This window comes from Nelumbo lutea, chromosome 5, assembly GCF_056320005.1.
Source record: "Nelumbo lutea isolate HS-2025 chromosome 5, American lotus-T2T, whole genome shotgun sequence".
NCBI classification, from domain to species: Eukaryota; Viridiplantae; Streptophyta; class Magnoliopsida; order Proteales; family Nelumbonaceae; genus Nelumbo; species Nelumbo lutea.
Genome location: NC_142688.1, coordinates 60,078,367 through 60,106,068, shown reverse-complemented (window position 1 = coordinate 60,106,068; position 27,702 = coordinate 60,078,367). Strand labels below are relative to the sequence as shown.

General features: G+C 36.9%; 1 protein-coding gene across 11 annotated transcripts; it reads right to left on the bottom strand.

The window, feature by feature from the left end:
- Positions 1-839: 839 nt before the first annotated feature.
- Positions 840-27,702, bottom strand: LOC148852654 (uncharacterized). Of its 11 annotated transcripts, none has more exons than XM_088942377.1 (6): positions 27,286-27,420; positions 27,136-27,216; positions 19,344-19,449; positions 15,843-15,983; positions 9,014-9,276; positions 1,388-3,644 (listed from the first exon to the last, which is right to left on the bottom strand). In XM_088942377.1, the coding sequence occupies exons 4-6, from the start codon at positions 15,868-15,870 to the stop codon at positions 1,809-1,811; spliced, it is 2,127 nt and encodes a 708-aa protein (XP_088798503.1). In that variant the 5' UTR covers positions 15,871-15,983; positions 19,344-19,449; positions 27,136-27,216; positions 27,286-27,420; the 3' UTR covers positions 1,388-1,808. The 11 variants fall into 11 exon arrangements, 10 of the variants coding, with proteins under 10 accessions (XP_088798503.1, XP_088798505.1, XP_088798498.1 ...); XM_088942379.1 differs by having other exon boundaries at positions 27,136-27,172; positions 27,286-27,414; XR_016098604.1 differs by lacking the exon at positions 19,344-19,449 and adding an exon at positions 840-1,241 and having other exon boundaries at positions 1,691-3,644; positions 27,136-27,697.

Below are 27,702 nucleotides of genomic sequence, written 5' to 3'. Positions count from 1 at the left end.
AACGTGGCATTACCAAAAATGCTCTCAACAGCATAGGCCGCTGGCCCCCAACAACCAAAGTTATCCCCATGCGCAAAAACTTTGGCTGTAATAGGCCAATAACCTATGCTATTGAGAACATTAATGGAAATGTCATGTTACCATGAGAGTAGGGTAAACTACTAATTGCCCCTATTTTCTTTTGCCCAAAAAGATAAACATGGGCATGAATGGGTTAACCAAAAAACGGTGTTGGCCCCCAACAGCCAAAGTTTTTGCTCATGGACATCAGATTCAGAATCTGGCTTATGTTTGACTGGTAAGATGATAAAAGTGGATTTGTGGACATGAATATGGAACAGTACATGTTTATAAATACATTGAATACATGTACTTGATAAATCCATCCTTGTCATCTCAAGCCAAACTTTGTTTTAATTCATCTAATCAGCTCATGCTGGATTAGGCGCAGCAGTTCTTCCATTTAGCATTATGGTAATATTTGTATTAATTATTAAAAGGGTAAATTAGCGAAACCTCTCCTAAAGTTTTTGACCATTGTATTAATTATAATCACCTCCCATAAACTTTTTGATACAGTTGCAACTTGCAAGTAGACCCCCTGTTGGAATCCTATAACAAGAGGCAATGAAATCCAAAATACCTATGTAACAATTGACTATTGAGGCTAGTTTCCACCAAAAAAAAATAATAATAATAATTCAAACTTTATAGACAAAAGAATGAATGTTTAAGTAATAAAATATGAAGGGCAAATTTGGAATAAGCACTTCAAAGGAGATTGGAAAGGTTGAGATAGCGATTGATATGAAGAGAAAATTTAGAAAATAAACATTTCGGTCAAAAGTAACTGCATGAGTATTTTGAACATTTTTCATGCTTATTAAAAGTTTCTAACAAAGAGAATCCACTTGCAACTGTGTCAAAAAGTTCAGGGAATATGATTACAATTATTAAACTTTTGGGAATGTTTCAGCAACCATTAAAAACTTTAGGAGGTTTCAGCAATTTACCCTTATTATAAAACAAGTAATGGTCATCTCGTCGCCAACTTAACCAAGTATTCTTTTACCAGCTCCAGTTCTTTCAGAACTTTTTCATTGAACCAATTTTTATCACTTCTGGAATTCAATAATTTACCAATCCAGTAATCAATCACAGGATAAAAAAGGTTTCCCACAGTGACTGGCTGAGGACTGACGGGCTTTTTAGGAGTTAGGTTCCTACCTCCATGGCTCCACCTGCAATTACAAGCGAAGGATTATAAATGGAATTTATAGACTGGAAGACTTTACACTAGTATCCTGAGGGCCCACATTCATCAGTATATATGGTGCCCCCGTATCTTGACCAATACAAATTCAAATTCCAATTTTGAGTCCCAAAATTATACCCAAGGAAAAGCCTCAGTAGATGGGCGGCCAGTAGAAAAAGAGGATTAGATTTAACATTATTCATCAACAATATCATTGCACCTTAAAGACACATAGGACATGGGTTAGAGAGGTGTATGATTTGCAATTAAAGAAAAAAAAAAAACACTATCCACCACTAGGTCCACGCTGTGTTCAGTGGACTACTCCTTTTGGAATGAAAACATATGAAGATTCTGGATATAAATACTGCTTTACTGCACCCATTACTCCATTAGTAGTTTGAGGCTATCTGGAGAACCCCATGTGACACCAACCTTTTAAATGGATAATCTAATTATCTATGCCGTGGCCAAATCAGCCTTCTCTTCCAGTACAGTGAAAATTCCATCTCAGCTGATGTGCATCTGAATTGAGAGGACTGAACCGCTAATTCTACTCTTTGTGCTCACACTGGACTACTTTTGCTCCATTTGAAACTAAATGATCCTCCAAGGAAATTCTAACATCAGAATTTCCTTGCTCATTTTGGCACAAATTCAGATCCACTGTCTGACCCTCTTGAGAATTGCCAGTTGTATCTGCAACCACCATTTCTTTTTCTCCAGCATGGACTTCAGCTTCACCTTGCACAACAGAAATATCTTGTTCATTTTGATTAGAATACAAGTTCTTGCTCACTTCAGTATCTGCAACCGGCATTTTTGTTTCTCCAACTTGGACTTCACATTCACTTTGCACTACAGAAGCTTCTTGCTCATTGTGGTTAGAACAAATGTCCCCATGCACTGCATCTCGGAGATTTTTATTCACTTCAATTTTCAACATTTCAGGGTCAACTTGAAACCCAGGTGCATCATTTTGGTTGAATACTAATCCCAAATGTTGCATATTTTGATCATCATTGTTCACATCCAACTTTATCATGCCTACTTGGACTTCGGGCACATGCTCTTCATTTTGGTGAAAATACAAGTCCTCTTTCACCTCTGTATCAACTGCAACCGGAACTTTAATTTCCCCAACTTTGACTTCAGATTCACATTGCGGTACAGACACTTGCTCATCTTGGTTAGAATGCAAGTCCCCATGCCCTGCATCTTGATGAAAATACAAGTCCTCTTTCATCTCTGTATCAACTGCAACCGGCACTTTTATTTCTCCAACTTGGACTTCAGATACACATTGCAGTACAGACACTTGCTCATCCTGGTTAGAATGCAAGTCCCCATGCCCTGCATCTTGATGAAAATACAAGTCCTCTTTCATCTCTGTATCAACTGCAACCGGCACTTTTATTTCTCCAACTTGGACTTCAGATACACATTGCAGTACAGACACTTGCTCATCTTGGTTAGAATGCAAGTCCCCATGCCCTGCAACTTGGTTAGGTGCATCAATTTTGTTGAATGTTAATCCAGAATGTTGCAAATCTTGATCATCATTATTCACATCTGACATTATGTTACCTACTTTAACTTCAGGAACATACTCTTCATTTTGATTAGAATACAAGTCCTCAGCCAACTTTTCATGGTCTTCAACTAGAACCATAGGTGCATCATTTTGGTTTAGTGGTCCTCCCAAATGTTTCACATCATAACAATCTTTGTTCACATCTGACATTACAATATCTACTTGGACTTCAGTTATACCATCTACCTTGAGCTCATTTTTTTTATCTATCCCGTTTTGTAGCTTCTCACTGACTTTCACTGCCAATATTTTGAGATCTTCAACTTGAAGCCTGAATGCATTGTTTTGGTTTAGTGTTGATCCCGAATGTTGTAGATCTTGGCCATCCTTGTTGATATCTGACATTATGGTAGCTACTTGGACTTCAGCTGCATTCTCAACTGCCTGTTCAGTTTTCTGATCACTCTTGTTTCTCGAGAATCTCTTTTTCGGCCATTTCTTTTTGAAACGAACCTTCTTTGGTTTTAGAGCCTTTGCAGCTTCATCTTTTGCAGCATCCAACTCAGTCCCTTTCTTTTTGCATGGGACAACTGTGTACTGAGAGTTGCCATTGGATTGGACATCAGTTCCACCTGCAGCCTGGATTGCAAGAAGAGCGGTTCTTGCAGCTTTGATTTCTGCTTCCTTTTTGGTTTTAGCTGCTGCTCCAATGTATTGAATCCCTCCGATCTCAACAGTACAAGAGAATGGCATTTTGCCTGGTGTGTCATCCTTGTGACAGATATATGATGGGATTGCATAGTTCATCTTTTGTGCATATTCCTGGAGTAAATTTTTGCACAAACCTGTCTCATGCTAGAAAATGCACACACCCAAAAAAATAAAAATATAATCATTTAAGGTAACAAATGATGACAATCTATTAAACCTATTTTGTAAAACAATTCCAGTATGGCAGGTAACACTAGAAGAATGTGAAATTTATTGGAATTCTGTATAACATTAGAAGATCAGTACCACAAAATCATAACAGAGTTTGGTTCTATGTTATGTATTATGAAATTCATGAACAAGCAAGCAAGTTACACTAAATGATGGTAACAGAAAATCATAGAAAGAAAGCTTTAAGAAAACCAGGTTCAAGACAAATCAGCCTTAGTTCGTGTTAGATGACTAGTCCCTAAAGAATCATGGAACAGTAACTTAACTAGTAGAAGGCTCAAGACAATAAACTGAAAAGAGGCATGTAGAGCAACTCATACTAGAGAGCTCAGATTCCCTCCCCACTAAACTCCGCATGCATTCTGAAAGCACTGGCATCCACCCGCAAATTGGGAATATCTCCCGAACATGTGCATTAAATTCATGGGGAGATTTCCCAAGGTGCAGGTGGATGCGAGTGCTTTAAGGGTGCATGCAGATATTTTGTTGGGAGGAGATCCCATGCAGATAAGTACAAGACACATGATGGAAATATGAAAAAATCACGATAGAACATATCATGAACACACAAGTGGCTGTCATTTTTTCTTTGGCTGTTGACACTTAACAGAACTGAAAGAATTTTATTAAAGATAGAAAGGAGAAAGATACAATGGAAAAGAAAAGGAGAACACAAAATAGCAAAAAACACAACAACACAGAAGTGCAATAAGACAAGTCACATCCACCCATAGGCCATGGTACATTTGATCCGATGTACTTCTACTAGTATTATTATTTGCTTCTTACAAGGGGCATGCATTTTTTTTATTAGTAAATAGAGTCTTAGGTAAATCTTATGCATGCAATTCTCAGTCCTCTTTAACCAAGTAATTGGAGTTTGTTTGAAGGAACAATAAAGAAAAACAGTTTTTTTAAAATCCAAAACTTCTGGTCTGCAATTTCTTGGTAGGTACCTTTTTACTCTTGCTAGAGCAACGAGAATAGAAACTACTGTCTTGCTTTTCTTGGACAGAACCATAATTTCAATTGATGCAAAAAAAGGAAAAGTATAAAGCTCCTAAATCGAGCCAAGCCCCATTAAGAGATTAGGTTAGCCCAAAACAACTGTTCCATATGCACTCCTTGCTTTGCCAATGTACCTGCTATTATATTTGCTTACCTGTTGATCACTTGATCCATTTAAATTTAGTGTCAGCCTCACCTGCTAGCCTTCTTACTTCCTTTATTTGTTGTCTGTAGAGCCAAGGTCCGTCACTATTGTTAGCCATCCAACCTATCACCAGTGAGGAGTCACCTACTTATAAAAGTCTCGAGCTCAAAAGCTTTGCTATCTTTAATCTTTGCAGAAGGGCAGAGAGTTCTGCTAGTAGTGAATCTGAAACCCCAATTGGGCCAGAACAAAGTGCCACAACCATGCCCCTACAATCTCTGAGGACTCCTATAGCTGAAGGACCTGGGTTTCCAAAGAAGCTGCCATAAAAATTAAGTTTGATTATGTTTCCTAGGTGGAATAAACTCCTCTTGTACTGTTGCTTTCTAAATCAAATGCCACAACCTACCAGTGTATTTTTTTTGTCCACCTTCAAGCTTCCTATCAATGTTGCAAATCAAATTGAGATTTGAGAAGCTTATGAGAGATTTTCTTTGGGAACTGGGAGATTCAAAAGAAGGGCCATCTAGTGAAGTGGGAAGTTGGCAGCAAATGGATGGGATGTGTATTGACCCCAGGGCTTCTCACTATTCCCCTTGGAAAGCTATTGTTGGAGTCATACCTGCTTTTCAACCTTTCATCAGGTATGATGCTTGCTCAGGTAACAAAATTTTGTTTTGGGAGGATATTTGGATTGGAAACACTCCCCTTAAGGATAGGTTCCTGTTTATGTACTCTCTTTCTTTAAATAAATTCAAGGTTATTTCCTCCTTTCGAGTGTCTGAGGGTTCATGGGATTTGGGCCTAAGGAGAGGGTTGAGGGACTCACAAGTGGCTTTTGCAGATGAGTTGTTCTCAAGTCCTAAATCAGTCTAACCCGGATAATAGAATTTGGTTAGAGTCCTCTTCAAGTTTCTTCTCTTGTTTTTCATTTTTCAATGCTTTATTTCATTCCGCTATTGTGCCTATTTCTTTCCCTGCCAAAGAAGTGCAGTTTACTCCTATTCCACCAAAGGTTAGGGCATTCTGTTAGGAAGTGGTTCTCCAAAAGATCAATACTATGGACGTGCTTCAAAGAAAAAGGCCAAATTGGTTCTTTCCCAACATGTCTATAGCCTTTGCTTGAGTGGTGACACAGTGACTCATCTATTAACCCCATGTCCTTTTGTTTCTTATATTTGGGATTGGTTCTCCTCTCTCTTTGGTTGCAGGTGGATTCCTCCCTCGTGTGTAGATAACCTTTTTGACTCTAGCTTCTTCCAACAACCAAAGAAGAGAGGTAGGGTGATGTGGAAAACAACAAGAGCAGTTGTCTTTTGATCAATTTGGGAGGAGAGCAATAATAGGATTATCCAATGGCAAGAAAGATTTAAGGAAGCACTTGTTGAGGGCATTACCATCAGGGTTATACATTTGCTGAAAGCTTTCGAATTTTACAAGGACTATTCTCATGCTGACTTAATTAGAGGCTGGAGTGCTACAGCTGGTTCCTCTTCCTCTTCTCCTATAGTTTCAGGAAAGTTGGCCCCACTAGACCTGTTCATGAGCCGGGTAGCCCAACGGGCTTGGACAGGATTTCAGGCCTACGAGCTCGTGCTCAAGCCTAAAACACCAGGCCCGACCTTTTTTCAAGCCAATCTCAAGCTTTCTCAAAAAAGCCCGGCCTAAGCCCGAGCCCAACTTGATAATGTATTATACAATAAAAGTATATTTTATATAATAAAGAATATATATAATATATTTTCTTCTTTATTATTCATCTATTTTTTAAGTAATAGTGAGATGTTTCATTATTTTTTAGGTTTTGAGGTCTTTGAATATAAATAAAGCAGTTTTTATTGAATAAAAAAAGAAAAAAAATCTTTTTCCAATTTTCTAAACAGGCTTCGGGTTTTATATAAGGGGGGGCTCAGGCTCAAGACCTAGGCCCGATGGTTGGGTCGGGCTTAGTCTCGGAACTGATATATTCTGTTAACACAGACAAAGCCCAGCCCAAACCCGACCCGGCCCATGAAAAGGTCTAGTCCCCACTGCCACTTTTTAGAGTGAAATTGAACTTTGATGGCAGCTCTCTAGGTAACCTAGACCCCGCAAAAACTAAGAGTCCTTCAAAATGAGGAGAGGAGAGCTGGCCCTTCACTCAGGCCCAATAGGGGTGAGAGATTCTTTAATGGCAGAAGTAAATGCCTTACTCCAAGGTCTCAAACCAGCAAAACAATGAGAAATGCAGCAATTAGAAGTGGAAGGAGATTCCATGGTGCTAATACGTTGAATGCAAACAATAAGTTTGGGAATGTGGTTTTTCAGACAACCGCTAAGAAATTTTGAGTTTAGCAAGGGAGCTTGAGGTGCAGTTTAGATGGACAAGATGATCAACAAATGGAATGGCTGACGCTCTAGCTAAGCAAGGAGTCAATAAGGAGGCATTCTTTTGGGCTTGTTTGTAAGAATGACTTTGTGGGTTCTCCATCCAGTTCTTAGGTGGTGACAGTTGTACTCTAACTATTATTATCAATAAAAGTTATTGTTTCCTATCAAAAAAAAAAAAAAAGTGCCACAGCCTGATATGAAACTACACTTCATATCAGATAGCATTTTCTTCAAAACCTCATCTTCTACACCTCCCATATTCAGGCTTCATTAGTCATGACTTGCAAAAGTCGTGCGAATCAGGGCATTTCCAATTCCATCAACTATTTGCTACTATTAGGTTTAGAATTAGATTAAAAAGCTTGGCCAACAATAATTGTGCTGTACAAAACTGCTATGAAGCAGCACCCAATCGAGCAGATAAAATGGAAAAATTGTTATCAAATATATTACAAATATGACGACCTATCAGGTTGCTTCCGATGTTTTAAAAGCGCAAGGGTCAATTTGCGCCTGAGGGCAAGGCGAGGTGCACGCCTTTCTAAGTAAGGCGCAAAATTAAAAAAAAAAGCTAAAAAAAAAAGTCAGAAAATTAATCAAAATGCCAAACAAATTTAAAAATGCAAAAAATTCAAAAAATATTAAACATAATGTTAATAAAAATATAAACTTAAATTTTAAAATAAATGTTTAAAAATACCTATTATCTAAATTTAAAATACATAAACATAACATGTAAAGCGTATTCAAATGAAAATTTAAAAATAAAAGCATATAAAGCATTTTCAAGCATGTAAAACCCACAATCTCTTTTTTTCCATAATTGCATTGCTTCAAGTAGCTAATGTGATGGAAAACATATTGCATTCTTGATTCTATGAGTCGCCTTTGTACCACACCCCTTGAGGCAAGCCCAAACAAGTAGCTATGTTAGGGTCTGAAATTCGTATTTCTCACATAAAAAATAATGATTTTATAACTTTCATTGCCTTTTAAGAAGATATTTTATTGCAATGAATGAATGAACATTATCAAAAAGCGCAAAATTTTAAGAAGGTGAATGCTTGGGATAAGGCACAAGGCACATCAGGCGTGCGCCTTTCGCGTAGGACCTGGGCAAGGTGCATACCCCAAAATGCACCTCGCCTGTGTGCCTAGGCGCGCCTTTTAAAACACTGGTTGCTCCTAGAATTTGGTTGTGCAATCCTTGCAATGAGTTTTCTTCCCAGCCTTTTTCAAGAAAACTACAACCACATGTACGAGGAGAGTTTCCAACCACAGAGATACAGGATCCCCATGCATCCAAGATATTTTTTACAGTCTTGACAATCAACTCTATGGAAATAGGATGGGAGGGGGGGGGGGGGGGGATATGCCAAATGTGGGTGTTTTCCTATGTTGAGAAATAGAGGAAAATGCAAATAATGTTTACATTCAGGCAGGCTTAGGTTGGGCAACTCAAGGCTTGAGCAGGCTTAGGTTGGGCAACTCAAGGCCTCAACTCAAACCCAACCTGTTCAAAAGTTCAGGTCGGGCTTGGAATGGGTCCACCAAAGTTTATTAGAATTTTAACATAATAGAAACCGGAAAAGGAAAAATGTAAAGACTGTGACAGTTAATAACAAAACCATAACAATAAACATGAAATAACAATAACAGTATCATTCTCTGTACATAAAATAGTCATTCAAACAGTTTAATCATGACAGGATATCCATGCATTATTTGGCAATGTCCAACAATAGCTAAAATGGCATACCACTGGATGTGAGATGCATTCTTTCATGTGTCCTGACTTTGCCAACTCCATAAGAGCAATTTCAGCAGCTGACTGCTCAGCTGCCTTACGATTGAAAAATCCAGGTAAAGAATCATATCTGACATTGTCTACAATCACTGTAGACCTAAAACTGGGCTCATGAGAAGGACCTTCCTTTGTAGTCTCATATACAGGAGTAGGAATTCCTGCCTTCTGTGCATATTCTTGTAACCGGCTCTTAAATACATAGCAATTTGATACCCCTGTTAAAACCAATACAAAGAACAAAATACTTTATACAGAAAAACAAAAGGTAATACAAATAAAATTCTTTTAATTTACTGATAATACAAATTTAATTAAATGAGTTAATTATGTGTCAAGTGAGTCCTTTAATGAAAACCTCTAGAAATTAATCTCCATAAAACATGTTTCTAGCTGCTAATTGTGATAGATGAATGAATCAAAGTGAACTGCAGTCAAACTTAATTACCTAATTGTTGAAGGCATTTTTTTATAATCCAAATAATATTTAAATAAATTAGAACTCAAATAAGTGGGCTGGCTAGTCTTCTAGCCAAATCATTAAAACTATAAAAAAGTATCCCGTATGGGAGTTCCCTCTCTTTAACTGGGAGGGACAGGTATCCTTCACCTAGGAGGAGGAGGTAGTTACATAACTACCCCACTCCCTATTTAAACTCCTTAAGGGGAAGCTAGAAGCACAGACAGACAGAGAGACTCTTCGGAGAAAATTTTCACAAGAGATTCTTAAGAAAAGCAAAGATAAGGAGAGAAGAAAAGAGAAGTGCTCAAGGGAAGGCAAGGTTAAGGTCAGAAACTACACTAGGAGTCTCAGTAATAGGTTCACCGCAAGTATCAGAAACAAGAAGAGGTTCAAAATCCAGATTACCTGAGTCTGGGAAGTCAGATTGTAATGGAGATTCGATCTCTGAAGTCCTCTTTTTTCGTCTAACGAACCACTGGTGCCAAGACCAAGGAATAGGAGGAGGCACAGGAAGAGTATTACTACCACCACAAGGAGGAAGAGAAGAAGGAGAAGTATAGACAATACCAGTTACAGTTGGAGCAGGAATCGGCATACAAAAAGGAGTCCGATCTTCACTAGCATTCTCACCCTAAAGAGAAGGACGAGAAGAGGAAAAGAAGGGAGTAGATTCAAAGAATGTAACATCTTTGGGCACATACCTTTTTTCCAGAGCAAGGGTCATAACAACGGTACCCTTTTTGGACTGAAGAATATCCCAAAAAGACAGACTTAATAGACTTTGGATCAAATTTCAACCTAGAAGGACTCATATCACGGACAAAACAGATGCACCCAAAGACCTTAGGAGGAAGATGGAAGGTATCCTCATAAGGAAAAAGAGGTTGATGAGGAGACTGGAGATGGGTCCGCAAAGGAAGTCTATTAATAAGATATATATATATATATATCTGTACAACATCCCCCTAAAACCGAGTTGGGACATGTGTCTGGAATAACAATCTCCTTGCAACTTCAACCACATGTTTGTTTTTCCTCTCTGATACCCCATTTTGTTGGGGGGTATGAGGACATGAACTTTGGTGTATTGCTCCTTTCTCTTTAAGGAAAGTTTGTAGGTGCTTCTCAAAGAATTCCTTGGCATTGTCAAATCTAATAATTTTAATCTTCTTTTCAAATTGTGTCTCCACCATATTAAAAAATCCTTTTATAATTGAAGGAACTTCATCTCGGCTCTTCATCAAATACAGCCAGGTATATCGTGAGTGGTCATCAACAAAGAGAATAAAATATTTATAACCACCCATACATAGAATAGAATAAGGTCCCCAAACATCAACATGTATTAAATGGAAAGAAATATTACTTCTCTTGTTACTTGCAAAATATGTGGTTCTACATTGCTTTGATAGTTGACAGACTTCACATTGTAGACCAAAACTAGACAATGACTCAAATAGACTAGGAAACAAAAACTTCAATGAACCAAAAGACACATGCCCAAGACGGTGATGCCACAATTTCAATTGACTTAGTTTTTCATCATGACAGGACTCAGATTGACACATTAACCCAAACTTTGGAGACTGATCAAGAAGATAAACTCCATCGGCTTCATGTCCACTGCCAATCATCGCCCCCGTACTCAAATCCTGGAAGACACAATAAGATGGAAAGAATGTTACAGAACAATTATGAGACTTTGTAAGAAAGCTAACAGATAAGAAGTTTCTATGTAGTTGTGGGACATGGAGAATTGATTTCAGAGAAAGGTTGTTGGTAAGTTTAACATCACCCAAACCCAAGATTGGGGCCTGAGAGCCATCAGCAACAGTAATCTTACCTTTCCTTGAAAAAATTTTATACGTGGTAAAGTAGAAAGGCATACCAGTCATATGATCATTGGCTCTTATGTCAATTATCCAAGAGCCAGAGGATGAGGCATGGCACGCAAGTGCAGTACCTGATTTTGCAAAGGCACTGGAAGGTGTATGTGAACCAACAGATGTAGGCAACCCACTCTTTTCAAGATAGAGCAAGATGCCTCTCAGTTTTTCCATCACATCAAAGGTGTCATGAGTAGATGCCTGAGCAGAAGAACTTCCCTCAAGCATGTGAGTCTGAGAATCATGACTAGCTGTAGCAACATGAGCATTTACCTTCTTTCCGGTTTTAAACTTCTCAGGCTTTAGGTGGGGGCTTAGTTTCCAACACCTATCCTTGGTGTGCCTTGGCTTCTTTCAAAATTCACAAACTACATCTTCTAGTTTACCAGAACTCCATTTGCGTTTTGTAAACAAAAGAGCTATGTGCTCACTGACAGGAACTTGCATCATGGCAATCCTCCTACTCACTTCATTCTGCACCAAAGAATATGCCGTGGAGAGTGACAAAATATCAGCGCTAAAGATGTGTTGCTTGGTGAAATCATAATCGGCATTTAGTCCAGCAAGAAAATCAAAGACTCGATTTTTCTCAATGCACTTCGTGTATTGTTCAGCATCAATAGGATCCTTCCACTCCAAAGCTTCTAAATGGTCCATATCTTCCCAAACTGATTGTAAGAGAAATACATGGCCACCGATTTCTCCCCCTATCGCATATTACATGCTTCTCTTCACAACTAATAGATTCTAGCCGTGTTCTTCGCTTGAGAATAAGTTGAAGTTAGCCTATCCCAAATGTCCTTAGCTGTTGGAAGGAACATATAGTTGCAGGCAATGTGAGGCTGCATAGAGCATACCAGCCATGACATAACCAGCATGCTCCCATTTGGAATAATTTGGATCTTCAGGCTTCGGCTTAGCTTCCTTACTGGTAATAAACCCAAGCTTACCTTTTCCTTTGATTGTGAGCTTAACTGAATGAGACCATTCAAGAAAATTTGTTCCATTACGTTTTACAGTAATAATTTGCCCTCCAACACTGTCATTACTTCCCGGGAGGACATAGGTAGGTACGTAACATCCTTGTGTGAATCCATTGACCACCGCCCCTCTAAAAACACTTTTCTCACCAACACCACAATCTCCCAACGCTAGTTGAACACCCAAACACCTTTCCTTGAAGGTTAAACACGGGCTACAACAATAAACAAAAGAAAAGATGGTATTGGCAGCAAAATAGGGGAAGGAAAAAAAATCCCAAAAAAAATTTAGGGCTCCAAAAAATCTAAGACTGCTTCCTGTAATCTCAGAAAATTACCACACTTCAAACGCAAGTGGGTTTAACAACAACCAGACCACCATACAAGCATGCAAGCCCTAAACTCCAAATCTGTAATTTTCGTCAATTTTCATCTAAAAAATCCAAGAAAAATGTAAAAGAGCTTCAAACCTCCATGAAATGTATATCAAAATTCCTCTAAAAATGAGAAACGTCAAGGGGTGTCAAAACCGCAAATGAACGCCACCAATTGTACGGACTTCTGACGTTAACCGGTGGCATGCTGAAGTCAACAGGTTCGTCTATGAGTCACGACCAACGGCAGATGATCTCCTTGATCTTCCGATGCTCTGATACCAAGTTAAAGTACTTGAGATTCGAGAGGAAGAAGAAGAGTTTGTCAAAGAAATCAGATGTGTTACTGTTCACACCTGAAGAGTCTTTCTTAACATTTTAAGGAAATTACAAATGGGCCCTTGAATAGGCACCCAAATACAAAAAGGACAAAAGGACATAAACGCCCTTACATTCTCAACAGCTACGTTAATTGGGTCATTCACTTTGGTGATTTAATTATTTACTTTGTGCTTAATTGAGTAGTACCTTAAGAATCTTCTATGCATTTTGGATTTTTGTCTAGGTCATTTGGATATGAAGGAAGTCGGTCTTTAACTTGATAGAATTTATGTTATATCTGATTTTTTATTTCATCTGGTTGTATGGAATTAGATTATAAGTAGGTAACAAAAAGAGAAACGAACATTATGTCATTTCTTGTAGCAAGTAGGTGACAACATGATATGCTAACAAACAGATGACAAACAAGTCGAGTAGGTGATACACGCAAGGTATAACTGAAAGACAAAACAAGCAACTGATGGAAGCTATTTGCTTATGCAGGATTTTCTCAGTCCAAGGTATGACTAAAAGACAAAATCCTTGTTTGCAAGCGAAAACCAAAAAATTCTGAGAATTAGGTAAGAATTCTGGATTGAAAATTGTAAGGTAAATCATAATGGAGAATAATTAAAAACTAAATTTGAGGAAAAAAAATCCAGGAAAGGGACTGGGAAAAGTTAACCTAAAGTTAAGGTTGTTATTTCTGCTCTTACAGAATCCCCTACTCCAATCAGCCCAGAGAACAAGGTTACCACTTTTCCTGCATCATCCCTGAACACACCTCCAATTCCTGACAGTCCTGGATTTCCTACAGAGCTTCCATCAAAATTAAACTTTAATCTGTTAGGCTCAGGAGGCTTCCAATCCAATACCACTTTGTCTTTCACAGAAACTGAATTTGCTATTTCAAACCAAACTCTAATAATATCAACCACTGTCACCAAATGGAAAGCTTCCATGGTTTTTACCCAATTAGCCATTTTGATCTTAATGCCTTCTACAATGTCCTCTAAACTCCTGGACTTTTCTTCGAACAATCTTTCATTTCTTTCTTCCCATAGTGTCCAAATAGTTGCTGACCCGGCTGTCTTCCACAGTAATCTTCCTCTCTTTATGCTTGTCTAAAGAAACTTGGACTGAACAACATAGTGAAATCTTGTGGTGGGGGGTAGGGGTGATCATTCCAGCCCGGCCCGTACAAGCCCAACCCGGAAATTTCGGGCTTGGGCCAGGGTTTTGTGCTCAGGCCCACAAATTTTAGGGCCAGGCTTGGGCTTAATACTTCAAGCCCGGCCCGGCCTGCATATATTTAAACTTACACATTTTGTGTATAATGTATACATATGCATACATGTTATTTTACATTATATTATATATTTTATATGTAAATATTATAACATGACATGTATGATTTATATTACATGTAATATTTTATATTAGATAATGTATAAAATAAGTTCATATGGATGTTACGACATTTAATATATAGATATGTAATGTTTTATATATGAGTGACATTGGCCCGGAACCAGGCCCGGCCCAGGCCCATATAGACCTGGGCTATGGCTTATTTTCAGGCCCGGAACCCCAGGCCGGGCTTTCACTCAGGCCTACAACTTGGGTCCGAGTCCAGCCCGACTAAAAAGCCCGAAGCCCGGGCCTAGGCCCGAGCCCAAAATTTAGCCCATACTGTTACTATTACTACTGCTGAAGCGGCTGAATATATATATATATATATATATATATATATAGAGAGAGAGAGAGAGAGAAGTTATAAAGAAAAGAATAAAAAAATATATTAAATTATAAATATTATATTATTTATATATTTTATATAATATATAAAATACATATTATACATTTTATAAAATATATAATGCTCAGTCGAGCCAGACTTTTTTGACAAATCCCGAGCCTAGCCCGAAACACAATCGGGCTTACTGTGTTAGGCCCGAGGTCAGGCCCGCGGGCCTAATTACATGACCAAGCCCGACCAGGGTGCGGGCCGGGCCGGGCCATCGGGCTACCCGACCCATGAACAGGTCTAATGATAAGTGCAAAGCCCAGCCCAGGCCCGGCCCATGATCACCCTACTGGGGTGTGGGGTGGGGGGGGAGGGGGAATGAAGGTGATGAGGCAAGCATTAATTTCCAAATAATTTACAGGTCTCATGTATAAACACTTTGAATCCCACTACAAGTAGATCACCAGTGAAATTGATTTTGTGGTATGAGAAAGTATTTTGTAGAAAGGGATATATTTTGCATATAAACTGATAGTGCCAATCAATATACTAAAACATCTTATATTAGGTAGTTACACACATGAGGGAAACTCTCCCTTTTATTATATAATCAACACTTCATCTATCAAAAAATCGTCTGACATTATAGAGGACCCCCACTTGTCCAATTGCTTCTCCTATTGTCTTTTGTCTTGGGTTCTAGTGCACTTTCGAAATCTGCTGTTGACCTTTTCCCCACTTTCTTCAATAAATTCTTTACTTACAAAAAACCCATTGCATTATAAGAATAGTATATCAAATAGTTGGCTGAAAATATGTCGTTTCTATATGACTAACAGACTTAGTATTCTGGCTTCTAGGCTGCATAAGGCCTCACCAGAAGGGGGGCCAAGGCACTTGGATCACCTTGACAACCTAATATGTAACAACCTGTACTGGCATATAGTTTAACAAATCAACACCATTATCACTATCACTAACTAATAAAAACATTGTTGAAAACAGAATGCTACCTGAAAGAGATGATGGCATCCTGGCCATGGGAGAGCCACTACTAACAAAAGCTCAGAGATAATTTGGTGGTGCCTGCTTAATGTTGCCCCTCTTTTTTGTAACCAGAAAAAGGCTGAAATAGGATTTGTGTCAAAATCAAACTGCATCAGAAAAAGAAAAGAAAAAACAACATAAGTTAAATGGACAACATGTTAATGCAGTTATATACATCCCCGTATATGTCAATCAAAAAAAAAAAAAAAACTTTGATATCCCCATCATTATTATTTCCTTTCTAGCTCTTCACATGCACATCATTGTTTCAAAACGAAAAGAAACTTACATCCTTGATTCTGTTTCATAACATATTCTTGCATATAACTGAAGCTTTTTAACACAACAAATCTATTCTTTTATCTTATTTTATTTCTTTATTTCCTCAGCATGTGTTCATACATTTAATAATCAAAAACCTTTTCCCAGGAAGCATGAAAAGGTAAGTCTGCTTCTGTCTCAGACTGTGGAGGTGTAAAGTAAACAAGATTCCTCCATGTCATTAATTATGGATGTAGTACCTTGTCTGCCAGTGTTTGCAAGGGTGGCTTTGTTTTTAGGTAGCAAATACCTAATCATTCAAAAAGCCTCAAGGCAAAGATATGCCGCTAGCTTTATTGAAACAAGACAATAAATTATTAAAAGAAAAAGGGAATTTACAAAAATACATGACAAGTGTGTGGAATTTCATTTAAATGCCCAAAACCGCTCAACTAAAGTGAGCTAATATGATGAACATCAATCATGAGAAAAAGAGATGCTACATAATTTAAACATCATTTTATAACCAAGCACCATTTTGGTACAGATTCAACACAACCGTTAGGCTCAGTTTGGAAAGAGTACAAATACAAATATGTACAGATTATGAACTGAGCCTTTAAGAATGAACAACTGAAAGCATTTTCCAACCTGAAATAGCTAACAATCAACATTAGCATTATCAACAAGTACCAAAATCCAAATAACCACAACAAGTAAAACTCTAGAAACATCTAACAACAATGTCAAGTCCATATTCTACACAAATCTATACTATATATAAAAGTGTTGATGCATAGTGAAAGTTTATTTTTTTAATTAAAATTACCCTCTATTTCTTTGTCTAAGAAAGGGTATAAAAGTCATTTTATTATAATTATAATGCCAACTTTTATGGATACTAAAGTGCCCATATTTGAGTATTTAATCCATCTCTAATTGGAAGGGTTGAATATATAACTTCAATCATTACTTTCTACCTCATTTAATCCCCTCTCATTAACTCTTATACTTGAGTAATTAACTCCCATTTTCTCTTATTAAATCTCATATTTAAGTTATTTTTTGCTAATAAATGCTACTAATTAGATCTATGACAATATTTTTAACAATATAAACCTATATATTTTAAACTAACTCAAAAACAAAACCATTCTTGGCGTTAAAAAAAAAAAGCATTCTTTATCCAAGTGGTGGCTAAGCAATTCAACCATCCAAATCAAATTTGATCAACCTATGAAGTCATAGTTAGGTAATAAAAAATTTAAAATAGAAATAATAAAAATTAAAATTAAAAAATGTCAAAAAATTAGACATGTTTAAGATATCTTTATTCATCAAATTCAAAAAAAAATAAGTGCAGTAAACAAGAATTATTTTTATTTATGATGAAAATGATATACATAATTTATAACTGACCAAAAATTAAATTATTTTACTATTTGGCAAAGATCACTAATTCAACTTTTGGGTCAAATGTGTTAAACTTTAATGTTATAAATAAATAATAAAATGTAAAAATACAAAAATGAAAAAATACATAAATTTTGTAGAAAAAAAAAACATTAGGCACATGTATAATATCAAATATTTATCATATTAAACAAAAAGAAAGTGTGGCATATCAGAATTATATCTAAACAAAAATACAAAAAAAAAAAGATATTGAATTAAATTGTGGAACTTTCTTTTTACTACAATACTCATTTTGGAATTTAGTCTCTATTTAATTGTGACGTTTAAATTGTAAATTGAACAACTACTTTTCACCTCATTCAATTCCCTCTATTTAAATCTTACATTTTCTTGATAAATGAACAAAGAAAGATACACTAAAAAAATAAAACATTACAAAAGGAAGAGTTTAGCCAAACAGGCAGGCCTTTCAATGATACTTGAAATTCATAACTCGATCCGATTATCACATATTTGGATAAGGTGTTTATGTAATCAAATTTGGATTTAGCAATCTTCATTCAATTAATAATTAAAAAATAAATAAATAAATACATTAAATTTATAGACAATTTTGGATACATTATTACATTATTATTATCATCTAGAATTGCCACGTGCAAAGCACGTGCACACTTACTAGTATATAACAAGAGAGACAAACCATCGATTATATAATATTACAAATAAACTAGGAGGTGGGGTTACAAGTCCCTTTATTTTTAAGTGAAACATTGAATATTCTCTATTCTATCAACAATAAACAGAGGTTACTCAACAGACAAATGAATTCCCCATCAAAAAAAGGAAAGATCCAAGTTTCCCATTTTACTACTATATACACTTTATATCAATAAGGACTAAAAGAAAGAAAAAATAGGGACAAGGCCCTTGTTTCATTCAAGAATAAGGAGAAAACCGGAGTACCTTACCCTAGAGACATCATCAAATTGCAGAAGGACAACTTCACAACATTTACTTCTTGCAACCAGCAGATGGCTAGGGTTTATTTCTTGAAGCAAAGTTGGAATGGCAATGGGGCAGGTACGGGGGCGGAGCACCCCTTCCCCATGGCTAAAATCCCCTAACCCATCCCCAGTATCTAGGTAAAGATTCAACCCCCATCCCCGACCCCACCGGGTATAGGGAATCCCCGACATATCCCCACCTCGCAACCATTGAACTTGGGGACGAGTAATCCCCGACCGCCCTGTTGACTAGAACTTGTAATTCAGGATGGAAATTGGAATTAACTGGAATAGGATTTCATTCCCAAATCAAGGAGAGTGAATAGCACCTCAAATGAGGAAATGCCATTCCATAATTCTAATTCTAGACCTCTATTAATTACCACAAACTAAATGGGAAGTGAACTATTTTTTTATTCTTTGATGAAATTAATAACTTTATCTTAGAATCGATAATAAAGCCAAGATTTAAAAATTCTAATCATTGTTCCTTTGTGTCAATTACTAGTCATATTCTCATATGTAGAAGCAAAATAGAACCATCTTTTCTCATTCCTTTTAAGAAAACGGAGAGTGGAAATTCTAATGTTTAATATTTGGGTCTACTCAATAATCTCTAACCTCTCAAATGAGAAACACAATTACAGAGAATCAAATGAGAAACACGATTACAGAGAATACATACCACAAAGAACGATTCAAGAGTAAAAGGAGAAACACAGTTATAGAGAATCAAATGAGAAGGAAAAACAAAGAACACCGGAATGGAGTCACCGGTCTCACTACTGCTACAGCATCCAGCAATCGGTGGGTGAACTAAGAGAGGGAGAACGGAGCCAAAAGCGCAAACTACAAAACCGTCCCTAGTGGTCTGTGGGCGAACTGTGATCTGTAAAGACCGAAGAAGAGGCAAAGATGAACCAAAAATCTGAAACTGCCGAACTAGAAGTATCGAAGTGAGAAGAGAAACCAAAAGTTCCAAATGCCAAAACCTAAATCATATTATATCAAAAAGGGAATTATTGTAATTTACAACCGGGTTCGGGGCAAGTGCAGGCATTTATATGCAGACCCTATCCCTGCCCTGTTCGGTCTGAAGCAAAAGAAAAATCCCCAAACCCAACCTATTCCCATTTATGATCAGGAAAATTCGCCCGTTCGAAGCGGGTCGGATCAAGGACCATATTTTGTGGGGAAAATACACCCCTAAAGAAAAGATGGGTGGAGTTGATTGTTTGTTCACTTTTCACTCTCACTCGATCCCTCTCACTTACTCTCGGAATCTACATCTATGTATATGAGAAGAAGTGCACGAAAACAAGGGGCCTCCCACCATAGCATTCACAATGAGCATGCTCCCTCTCATTTCCTTGAACGTGAGCCTAGAAAGGCAATTATGCCTATAATCGAATTGGACTCGGATCGAATATACATGAATCCAAGTTCGAATTGAGAATATAAACTTTATCCAAATTTGACCTGAACCCCAATCAGATGCATGAGAGATTAATCTGACTTTAAGTTCTATCGGATATAGTAGAGTAGTGGCTCATCCAAAACTGACATGCAAACAAATAAAAGAATGAGAAGAAAAACGAAAGTACCAAAACCAAGCCCATGAAATGCAAAGTATCTAACAAAACCAAATCCGGTAAATCCTTATCTAAGATTTGGATGTTAAATTTTCATCCTAATAAATAGATAAGATGCGGGTTTAACACTATCTGATCCAATTATTATATGTAATTATATAAAGTTTATAGTAGATTAATTTAATATTTATATGCACATATATTTATTATATATAACTTAAAAGTAATTAAGTTTTTTAATTTTTGTGAATAATTTGATTAACCCTAGTTCAGTTCTAGGTCTGAAATAAGTAAGAAGAGAAGAAGAAGAAGAAGAAGAGAGAGAGAGAGAGAGAGAGAGAGAAGAGAAAAGAAGGAAAAAGGGTTAGGCCTGAGAAGAAGAAAAGTCACCTCTCTTAGTCGACACACTTTGTATTTATACTCTTTGTATTAGATTACAAAAGATAGAGTTGTCCCTCTTAAGTATGGGGCACACAACTTAAACTTAGACAAAATAAACAACTTAACCTTAATTAGATAAACAAAAAACTTAACTACCCTTGTACTGTCAATTCTAACACTCCCCCTCAAGCTAGAGAGTATATATCATATAGTCCCAGCTTGTCACATATGTAATCCACTCTTCCCCGACTCAACCCTTTTATAAACAGATCTGCCCACTTGTTTCCCGAACTCACATGAGTTGAATTTATCACTCCATTGATCACCTTTTCTCTTACAAAATGGCAATCAACTTCAATATGCTTTGTTCCCTCATGAAAGACTGGATTAGAAGAAATGTGGACAGCAACTTGATTATTGCAATACAACCTCATGGGTCTGTCAATTGAGAACCCCACTGTGTATGAGCCATAGCCCTGTACTCAGCTTCCGCACTGCTTCTTGCCACCACTGTTTGTTTCTTATTCTTCTAAGTTACCAGATTGCCACCAAGGAAGGTACAATACCCTATAGTGGATCTCTGGTCAGCATTTGTATACCCCTCTATTTCAAGAGTTCATCCACTCTTGTATAACAACCCACAACCTGGAGCTCCCTTTAAGCACCTAACTATTCTTAGAACTGCTTCCCAATGCAGAACTCGAGGATCTTGCATAAACTGACTCACCATGCTTACAGCAAATGATATATCTGACCAATTAATAGTCTAAGTAGTTCAATTTACCCACCAACCTCTTGTACCTTCCAGGATCATCAATACTCAACATTCGGTTCCATGGGTGTTTCAGCTGGTTTGGCACCCAGCAACCTTGTTTCTTCAAGTAAATTAAGGACATACTTCCTTTGGCACAAGTTAATTCCATGGCTTGACCTTGCAACTTCTATTCCCAGGAAATATTTCAGCTTACCCAGATCTTTTGTGCAAAAGTGATCCTGTAGAAAGTTTTCCAAGTTGTCAATCCCATTGTTGTCACTACCAGTTATGACAATATCATCCACATACACCATTAACAAAATTTTCTCACCTTCTGATTCACGACTGAACACAAAATGATCTATTTGACATTGTTTCATGCCAAAGTTCTTCACTACTTCACTGAATCTGCCAAAGTTTTTCCTACGCCCGGGCCCATAACAGAAGAGAAGAAGAAGAGAGAGAGAGAAGAGAAAAGAAGGAGAAAGGGTTAGGTCTGAGAAGAAGAAAAGTCACCTCTCAGCCGACCCACTTTGTATTTATACTCTTTGTATTAGATTACAAAAAACAGAGTTGTCCCTCATTAAGTATGGGACACACAACTTAAACCCAAACAAAATAAACAACTTAACATTAGTTAGACAAAAGACTTAACTACCCTTGTACTGTCGATTCTAACAATTTTTTTATGTTTTGATTATTTTAAACACAATAAGATGGCTGCAGATTAAACCCAAATCTGATCCAAAATTGGACACAGATGCAGATCTAAAGGTTTATAATTGGATACGAATGGGGATGCAGCTAGATTCGATCCATTTACAACCCTAATAGGGAGGGAGAGGGGCATACCTTCATTGTCAAAAGAAAATGAAAAAAAAATAAATAACAATATAGAAGAGAGCAATGCAAACAAAATAAGCTTGACATGGAGGGATTGTTAAGAAATCAGAAAACAAAAACAAATAACCATTGTCAAATAAAAAGGAAGCTAAGAGTTGCAAAAGAAGTTTATGTCAAAGGAGAGAACGAGATTGTGGAGACATCTATTAGATGAAATTCTCCGTATGTGAACCCAAGCAAAGAAATGTTTGCCTTTGAATTTTAGAACATTGAGAGATTGCAAGTGATGATGGCCTCTAGATTAAATTGAGACCTGAGAGATTGTGAAGTGGCAATCTATGGTCTCTTAGACCCTAGAGTTAGGTTGTTTACTTGTCTGGTTGAATGAAGGGAATGGAGCAAGATATCATGAAATTACCCCCATTTACCCTTAGTTATAGGTAATTATCGTATATTAAATACAAATGGCATAGGACATTAATAATAATTGTTATATAAAATTGACAATATATATGCACAGAATTTTTTTTTTATCAGTAATATATATGCACAGAATTGGGATCGGACTTTTACCAAATTGGATTGAGCAACATCTGAGTTTGATCTGAATTTTAATTGGATTATACTTTGCACATCTGACTTCAATCCATTTACATTACTACATCCAAGTCAAATATTTTTGGATCAAATGTCAAATCGGGTATTTAATTTTCAAAGCCTGTTGACTGCCCTAAAGACAATTTGTTGATATACAAGCACTTATTTTTTTGATAAATTTTCTCTTTTAAACATTTAATATTTATCAACATTACCTATTTAACCTTATTTAGGAATAAATGAGTGATTCTATATTATTTTTGAGGAGGGGCATTATTGGTAGGGGTGGCAAATGTGTGGGTTGGGTTGGGTAAGAGTTGAATGCCAATCCTTGTTGATGGATAAAAACCACTCTGGCCCAGCCATATTGACCCACTTGCCCATCCATACTAACCCTTGCCCACCCTCACCCATACTGACCCACTAAACCTCACCTATAAATGCAGAAACGAGTCAAGTCAACCTGCATGCCCAAAAAAAAACATTTTTAAGAAAGTGATCTCTCAAGAGTGTCGTGTGACAGACAGGTCGGGCCAACCCGTATAGCCGAAAAGGCATTTTAAGAAAATCATCTCTCGAGACTATAATGTGATCAATATGGGTCGGTTCGACCCATATATCCGGGAAAAAAAAACAATTTTAAGAGAATCGGCTCAACCCTTATACCTAAAAGTCAATTTATGGAGAACCATCTTGCTCTCATGACTGTCATGTGACAGATATGGGCCGGGACAACCTGTATGCCCAAAAATTGTAAAGAAGCAAAACATTTATAGAAAATTACAAAAATGTAGAAATTTTGCAAAAAAAAATGCAGAAATTTTGCAGCAAAAATTACAAAATTTGCAGAAAATACCAGAAAATTTGTAGAAAATGAAGCAATTTTGCAAAAAAAAAAATTGCAGATATCGCAAAATTTACAGAAAATGCATGAAAAGCAGAAATTTGCAAAAAGTGCATGAAAATACCAGAAAATTTGCAGAAATTACAGAAAAATACCAGAAAATTTGCAGCAAAAGCAAAAATTTTGCAGAAATTACAGAAAAAAAGCAAATGCAAAATTACAAAAGTTTTGCATAAAATTTTAAAAAATGCGGAAAATTACCAGAAAATGCATGAAAATGCAGAAATTTTGTAGAAGATTCAGAAAAAGTTGTAGAGAAGTACCAGAAAATTGCAGCAAATGCACGAAAATACCAGAAAATTTGTAGAAAATGCAGAAAAATGTAGAAATTACAGTAGTTTTGCAGAAAATGCAGAAATATTGCAAAAATGAAGAAAAAATCAGATATTTGCAGAAAATACATGAAAAAACCAAAAAAATGCAAAAATTGCAGAAAATACCAGAAAATACCAGAAACTTTGCAGAAAATGCAGAAATCCTGCAAAATAATTGCAGAAAGGTACTAGAAAATTACAGAAAATGCATGACAATACCAGGAAAATTGCAGAAAATGAAGAAATTTTGTAGAAAATGCAGATATTTTGCAGAAAAAAAAACAGAAATTAGAGAAATGTTGCAGAAAATGCATGAAAATACCAGAAAATGCAAACAAAATGCAGAAATTTTGTAGAAAAATGACGGAAATTGCAGAAATTTTATAGAAATTTCAGAAGAAAAAAATGCAGAAAATACCAGGAAATGCAGAAATTTGCAGAATATAATGTTTTAAGACAACTCTCAATAGTGTCATTTTAGCATGGTAAAGATGGCTAAATCATAGTTGATAAACTAATTAAGCAAGGAGATAAGTAATGTTTGAAGAAAAACCGGTTTTGGGTGAACAATAGTGTCATTTATTGTATATCTTTGGCAAAAGGTATTTGTTTCAGTCCTTAAATCCTTATCCTATCAATACAGTTCAGCTTTTGTCCATATCAATGCCTTTGAATAATAAGAAAGTAGGTTTTGCAGGTCTTTTGAATAAAAAGCATGTCAATCCAGTTTTTAGATTATGATTGATTAGAATCACATATTGATGCTCAAGAAGGGCCAGAGTAAACTTCAAGGAGATGCAATGGCAATCTTTTCACATGCATCACTACCAGCACGCTGCGTGGTGTAGGAATATGAAAAGAGGCTGAAACTAGAGATTAGTCTGAATGCAATTATGCGATGTAGGAAAAGAGAGGGGAATGGAAGTCATAGAAAAGCATCAATTTAACTCCTAGAAGATCCTTAGAACTATATATAAAACAGGTTAGAAGAAATAAGTCATTCATTTTCTATCTCTTGATCAGTAACAGTAAAAATTACATATTAATTTTCTATCTCTTGATCAGTAACTGTAAAAATTACGTATTAATAACACCATAAAGAGCACCAAAAGAACTAAAACAAACATGAAGGTCCTAGATCATTGGCCTCCAAAATGAAAACCTGATCCAAATGCATTAGAGGATAAGGTTCTTCATGAGTAGCTAGGTTCTTCAGACTTCAGAGAATACTCAGGTAATGTACTTCAGCTTTTCAAGTCGAGCAGTGGAAGGAAACTCTCTGGGAACTAAATCTCTTGCACTTTTTCAAGTCCAGTAGCTGAAGGTAATAGTAGTTCAATACTTTCGAGTGGAAAATATCTGGATATCTTCTAAAGAAGATAGCCTTAACCTTAGGACCCTTAGCCGCTAGTCAATGAAGAAGCTAAGGCTTTGTCGAGTGGCCTGAATAGCCCATTCAGAATGACTCCCAAATTGGCACAGGGATGGTAAGATCAAAGTTAAAGATGGGGCCATGGGGGTCCTTGCATCCTGACACAGGGTGTGTGGTCTTGGTAATCGAGGCCCTTCAGAGGTGAGTGGTCTCACTAAAGATTAATTGAGAACTATATGTTTGAGTTACTCAGGCCCAATTGGACAAGGAAGCTCTCTAAGAAGTAAGATATTATCACTGTATCAAGAATTGAAGATTACCTCCACACAAAGAAGCTCTCTAAGAGGTAAGATATTATCATCTCTAAGAGGAAGGAAGCTCTCTAAGAGGCAAGGTATTATTAGTCAAAAGTGTTTGCTACAATTCGATTCCGTGGTTCTTGACTAACCAGAAGGTCCATGCTCCCTAGGCATCATATTAGGAGGCCACAGCCTTGCTTTCTCGACTAAAATAGCTCTTTCCAATGTGCACCCAGATCTGTGGCTGAAAGCTTTCAGATGGGTGCCCAAATCTGCCAATGCATCTCCAATCACTTGCAAGGGAGTGTGATAGGACGAAGTGGTTTTAAACAAGAGGCCCAACTGCTCATGCCCAGGATAAAAGGAAAATAAACCTTGAAAAGAGAAAGTAAAGTTATCCCAAATCCTCTAATGACAAGTGTTTTTTTCAATTTCTTTTTGTTATTGTTTTCTAGCTTATGTTACTTTTTGGGGAGTCGATTTCCAATTGAACTGGGCTTAAGTCAATTAATTAAAAGGAGGCAAGATAGGATTTATAATCTGATTAGGATTAGCTGAAGGATAAGATAAGTCTTATCCATTCAAGAGTCCAGATCCAAATATCAGATTTGGATTAAGGGACTCTTTCCTAATTGGATTAGGAGGCTAGTCCTGAGAAGACTATAAATAAAGGGGCGATTTCCTCAGTTAAACAACCCAGCAATCTGCAGAGTTCTTCCCTGTTCTTGTCGCCCCTACCCAGTTCGATCTCCACTTGTGAAAGTGATCAAGAATTGTTCTTGATAAGAAGCAATCTGAAGTCGTGATTAAACCAGAATTAGGAGAGTGCAATATGAAGGCATTATATGGTGTAACCATAGGGGCAACACAAATGTATTTTATTACTTATCAAAAGAAAAACATGAATGTATTTTAGCTACCATATTCTCTAGCACACCCATCCAAATAATAGAGACAAATTGTTGTAGAGTGTCATTACTAGCACAACGGTTGTTGACAGGCTGAGTCTGAGAAATGTTCTGGACTCTAGGAAAGGAATCTTTGAAAAGGGGAAATGGGGTGGTACTGGTAGTCACAACTATCACCAATCTTCATATTCAGTTCCAACTCTTTGTAGCTCTTACAAAGATAACATACTTTTTTTCATAGTAGCATTCTAAAATTTGTCAGTGTTACCATTCATCAAAAAAAATTTGTCAGTGTTACATAATCTTTGAACACCATGATATTTTTTCCTTCCTCTTTATAAACAAAAGCACCATATTTGAGTTGATATGTAACAGAACGGGATGATTACAGATCAATACTCAGTCACAATGTCTAAGTTAAGTGAATATAAATAGAGATTTTATGTTCTCAATCTGAAATCAAATGCCAGGTAGAAAGTAGAAACCGTACGCTAAGAAACAGCTGTTTGAGATTAAAGAAGATTACTCCATTTTGACTTTCTACTTCAGTATGCCGATCACTATATAACAACTATGAGATTAAAGAGGATGAACAATGTCAAAAGAATTACCTATCCAAAGCTCCGATCTATACCCGACTTGAGAACTCTGAGAAACAGCGACGATGAAAACAGTGGCACGGCGAGAAACAGCTGCATTAAAGTTAAGAGAATAAACTTGTTTCAATGGCGGAACAGAGAGAACTAAGAAAAAACTTCGACCTTAACAACTTCAATGGCGAAACAGCGGCGTTGAAACCCTAACAGCCTTCGATTTGGTGACCGGTGGAACAGAGAACTGAGAGAAGAGATTTATGACTTAATCTTCAACGGTGGAACAGATTCCAAGCCCTAATAGCTTTCGACCCTAACAGCTTCAATGGTGGAACAGAGAACTGAGAAAAAAAAGAGAGATCTCTGTTCGACTGTTCTGGCTTGCGGTGTTCTCTCTCGAGCCTGGAGTCTGGACCGACCCTCTAGGCTCTGGCCTCTCCTCGACCCAACTGACCCGCACCCTTTACGACCCGATGATACCCTCAGACAATCCACCCTGACGCTAATGGGTCATTTGACCCATATGAGCCACCGGAAATTCCGGATCTCTTGCCCACGAGAATTCTGCCCACAATATACTACCCC

Coding starts and splice junctions, on each gene's coding strand:
- LOC148852654 (XM_088942371.1), bottom strand. CDS start 15,870: ATGGCCAGGATGCCATCATCTCTTTCAG. Junction 9,277..15,842: donor GATGCCATCATCTCTTTCAG/GTAGCATTCTGT, acceptor TGGTTTTAACAG/GGGTATCAAATTGCTATGTA. Junction 3,645..9,013: donor AATGCATCTCACATCCAGTG/GTATGCCATTTT, acceptor TGCATTTTCTAG/CATGAGACAGGTTTGTGCAA.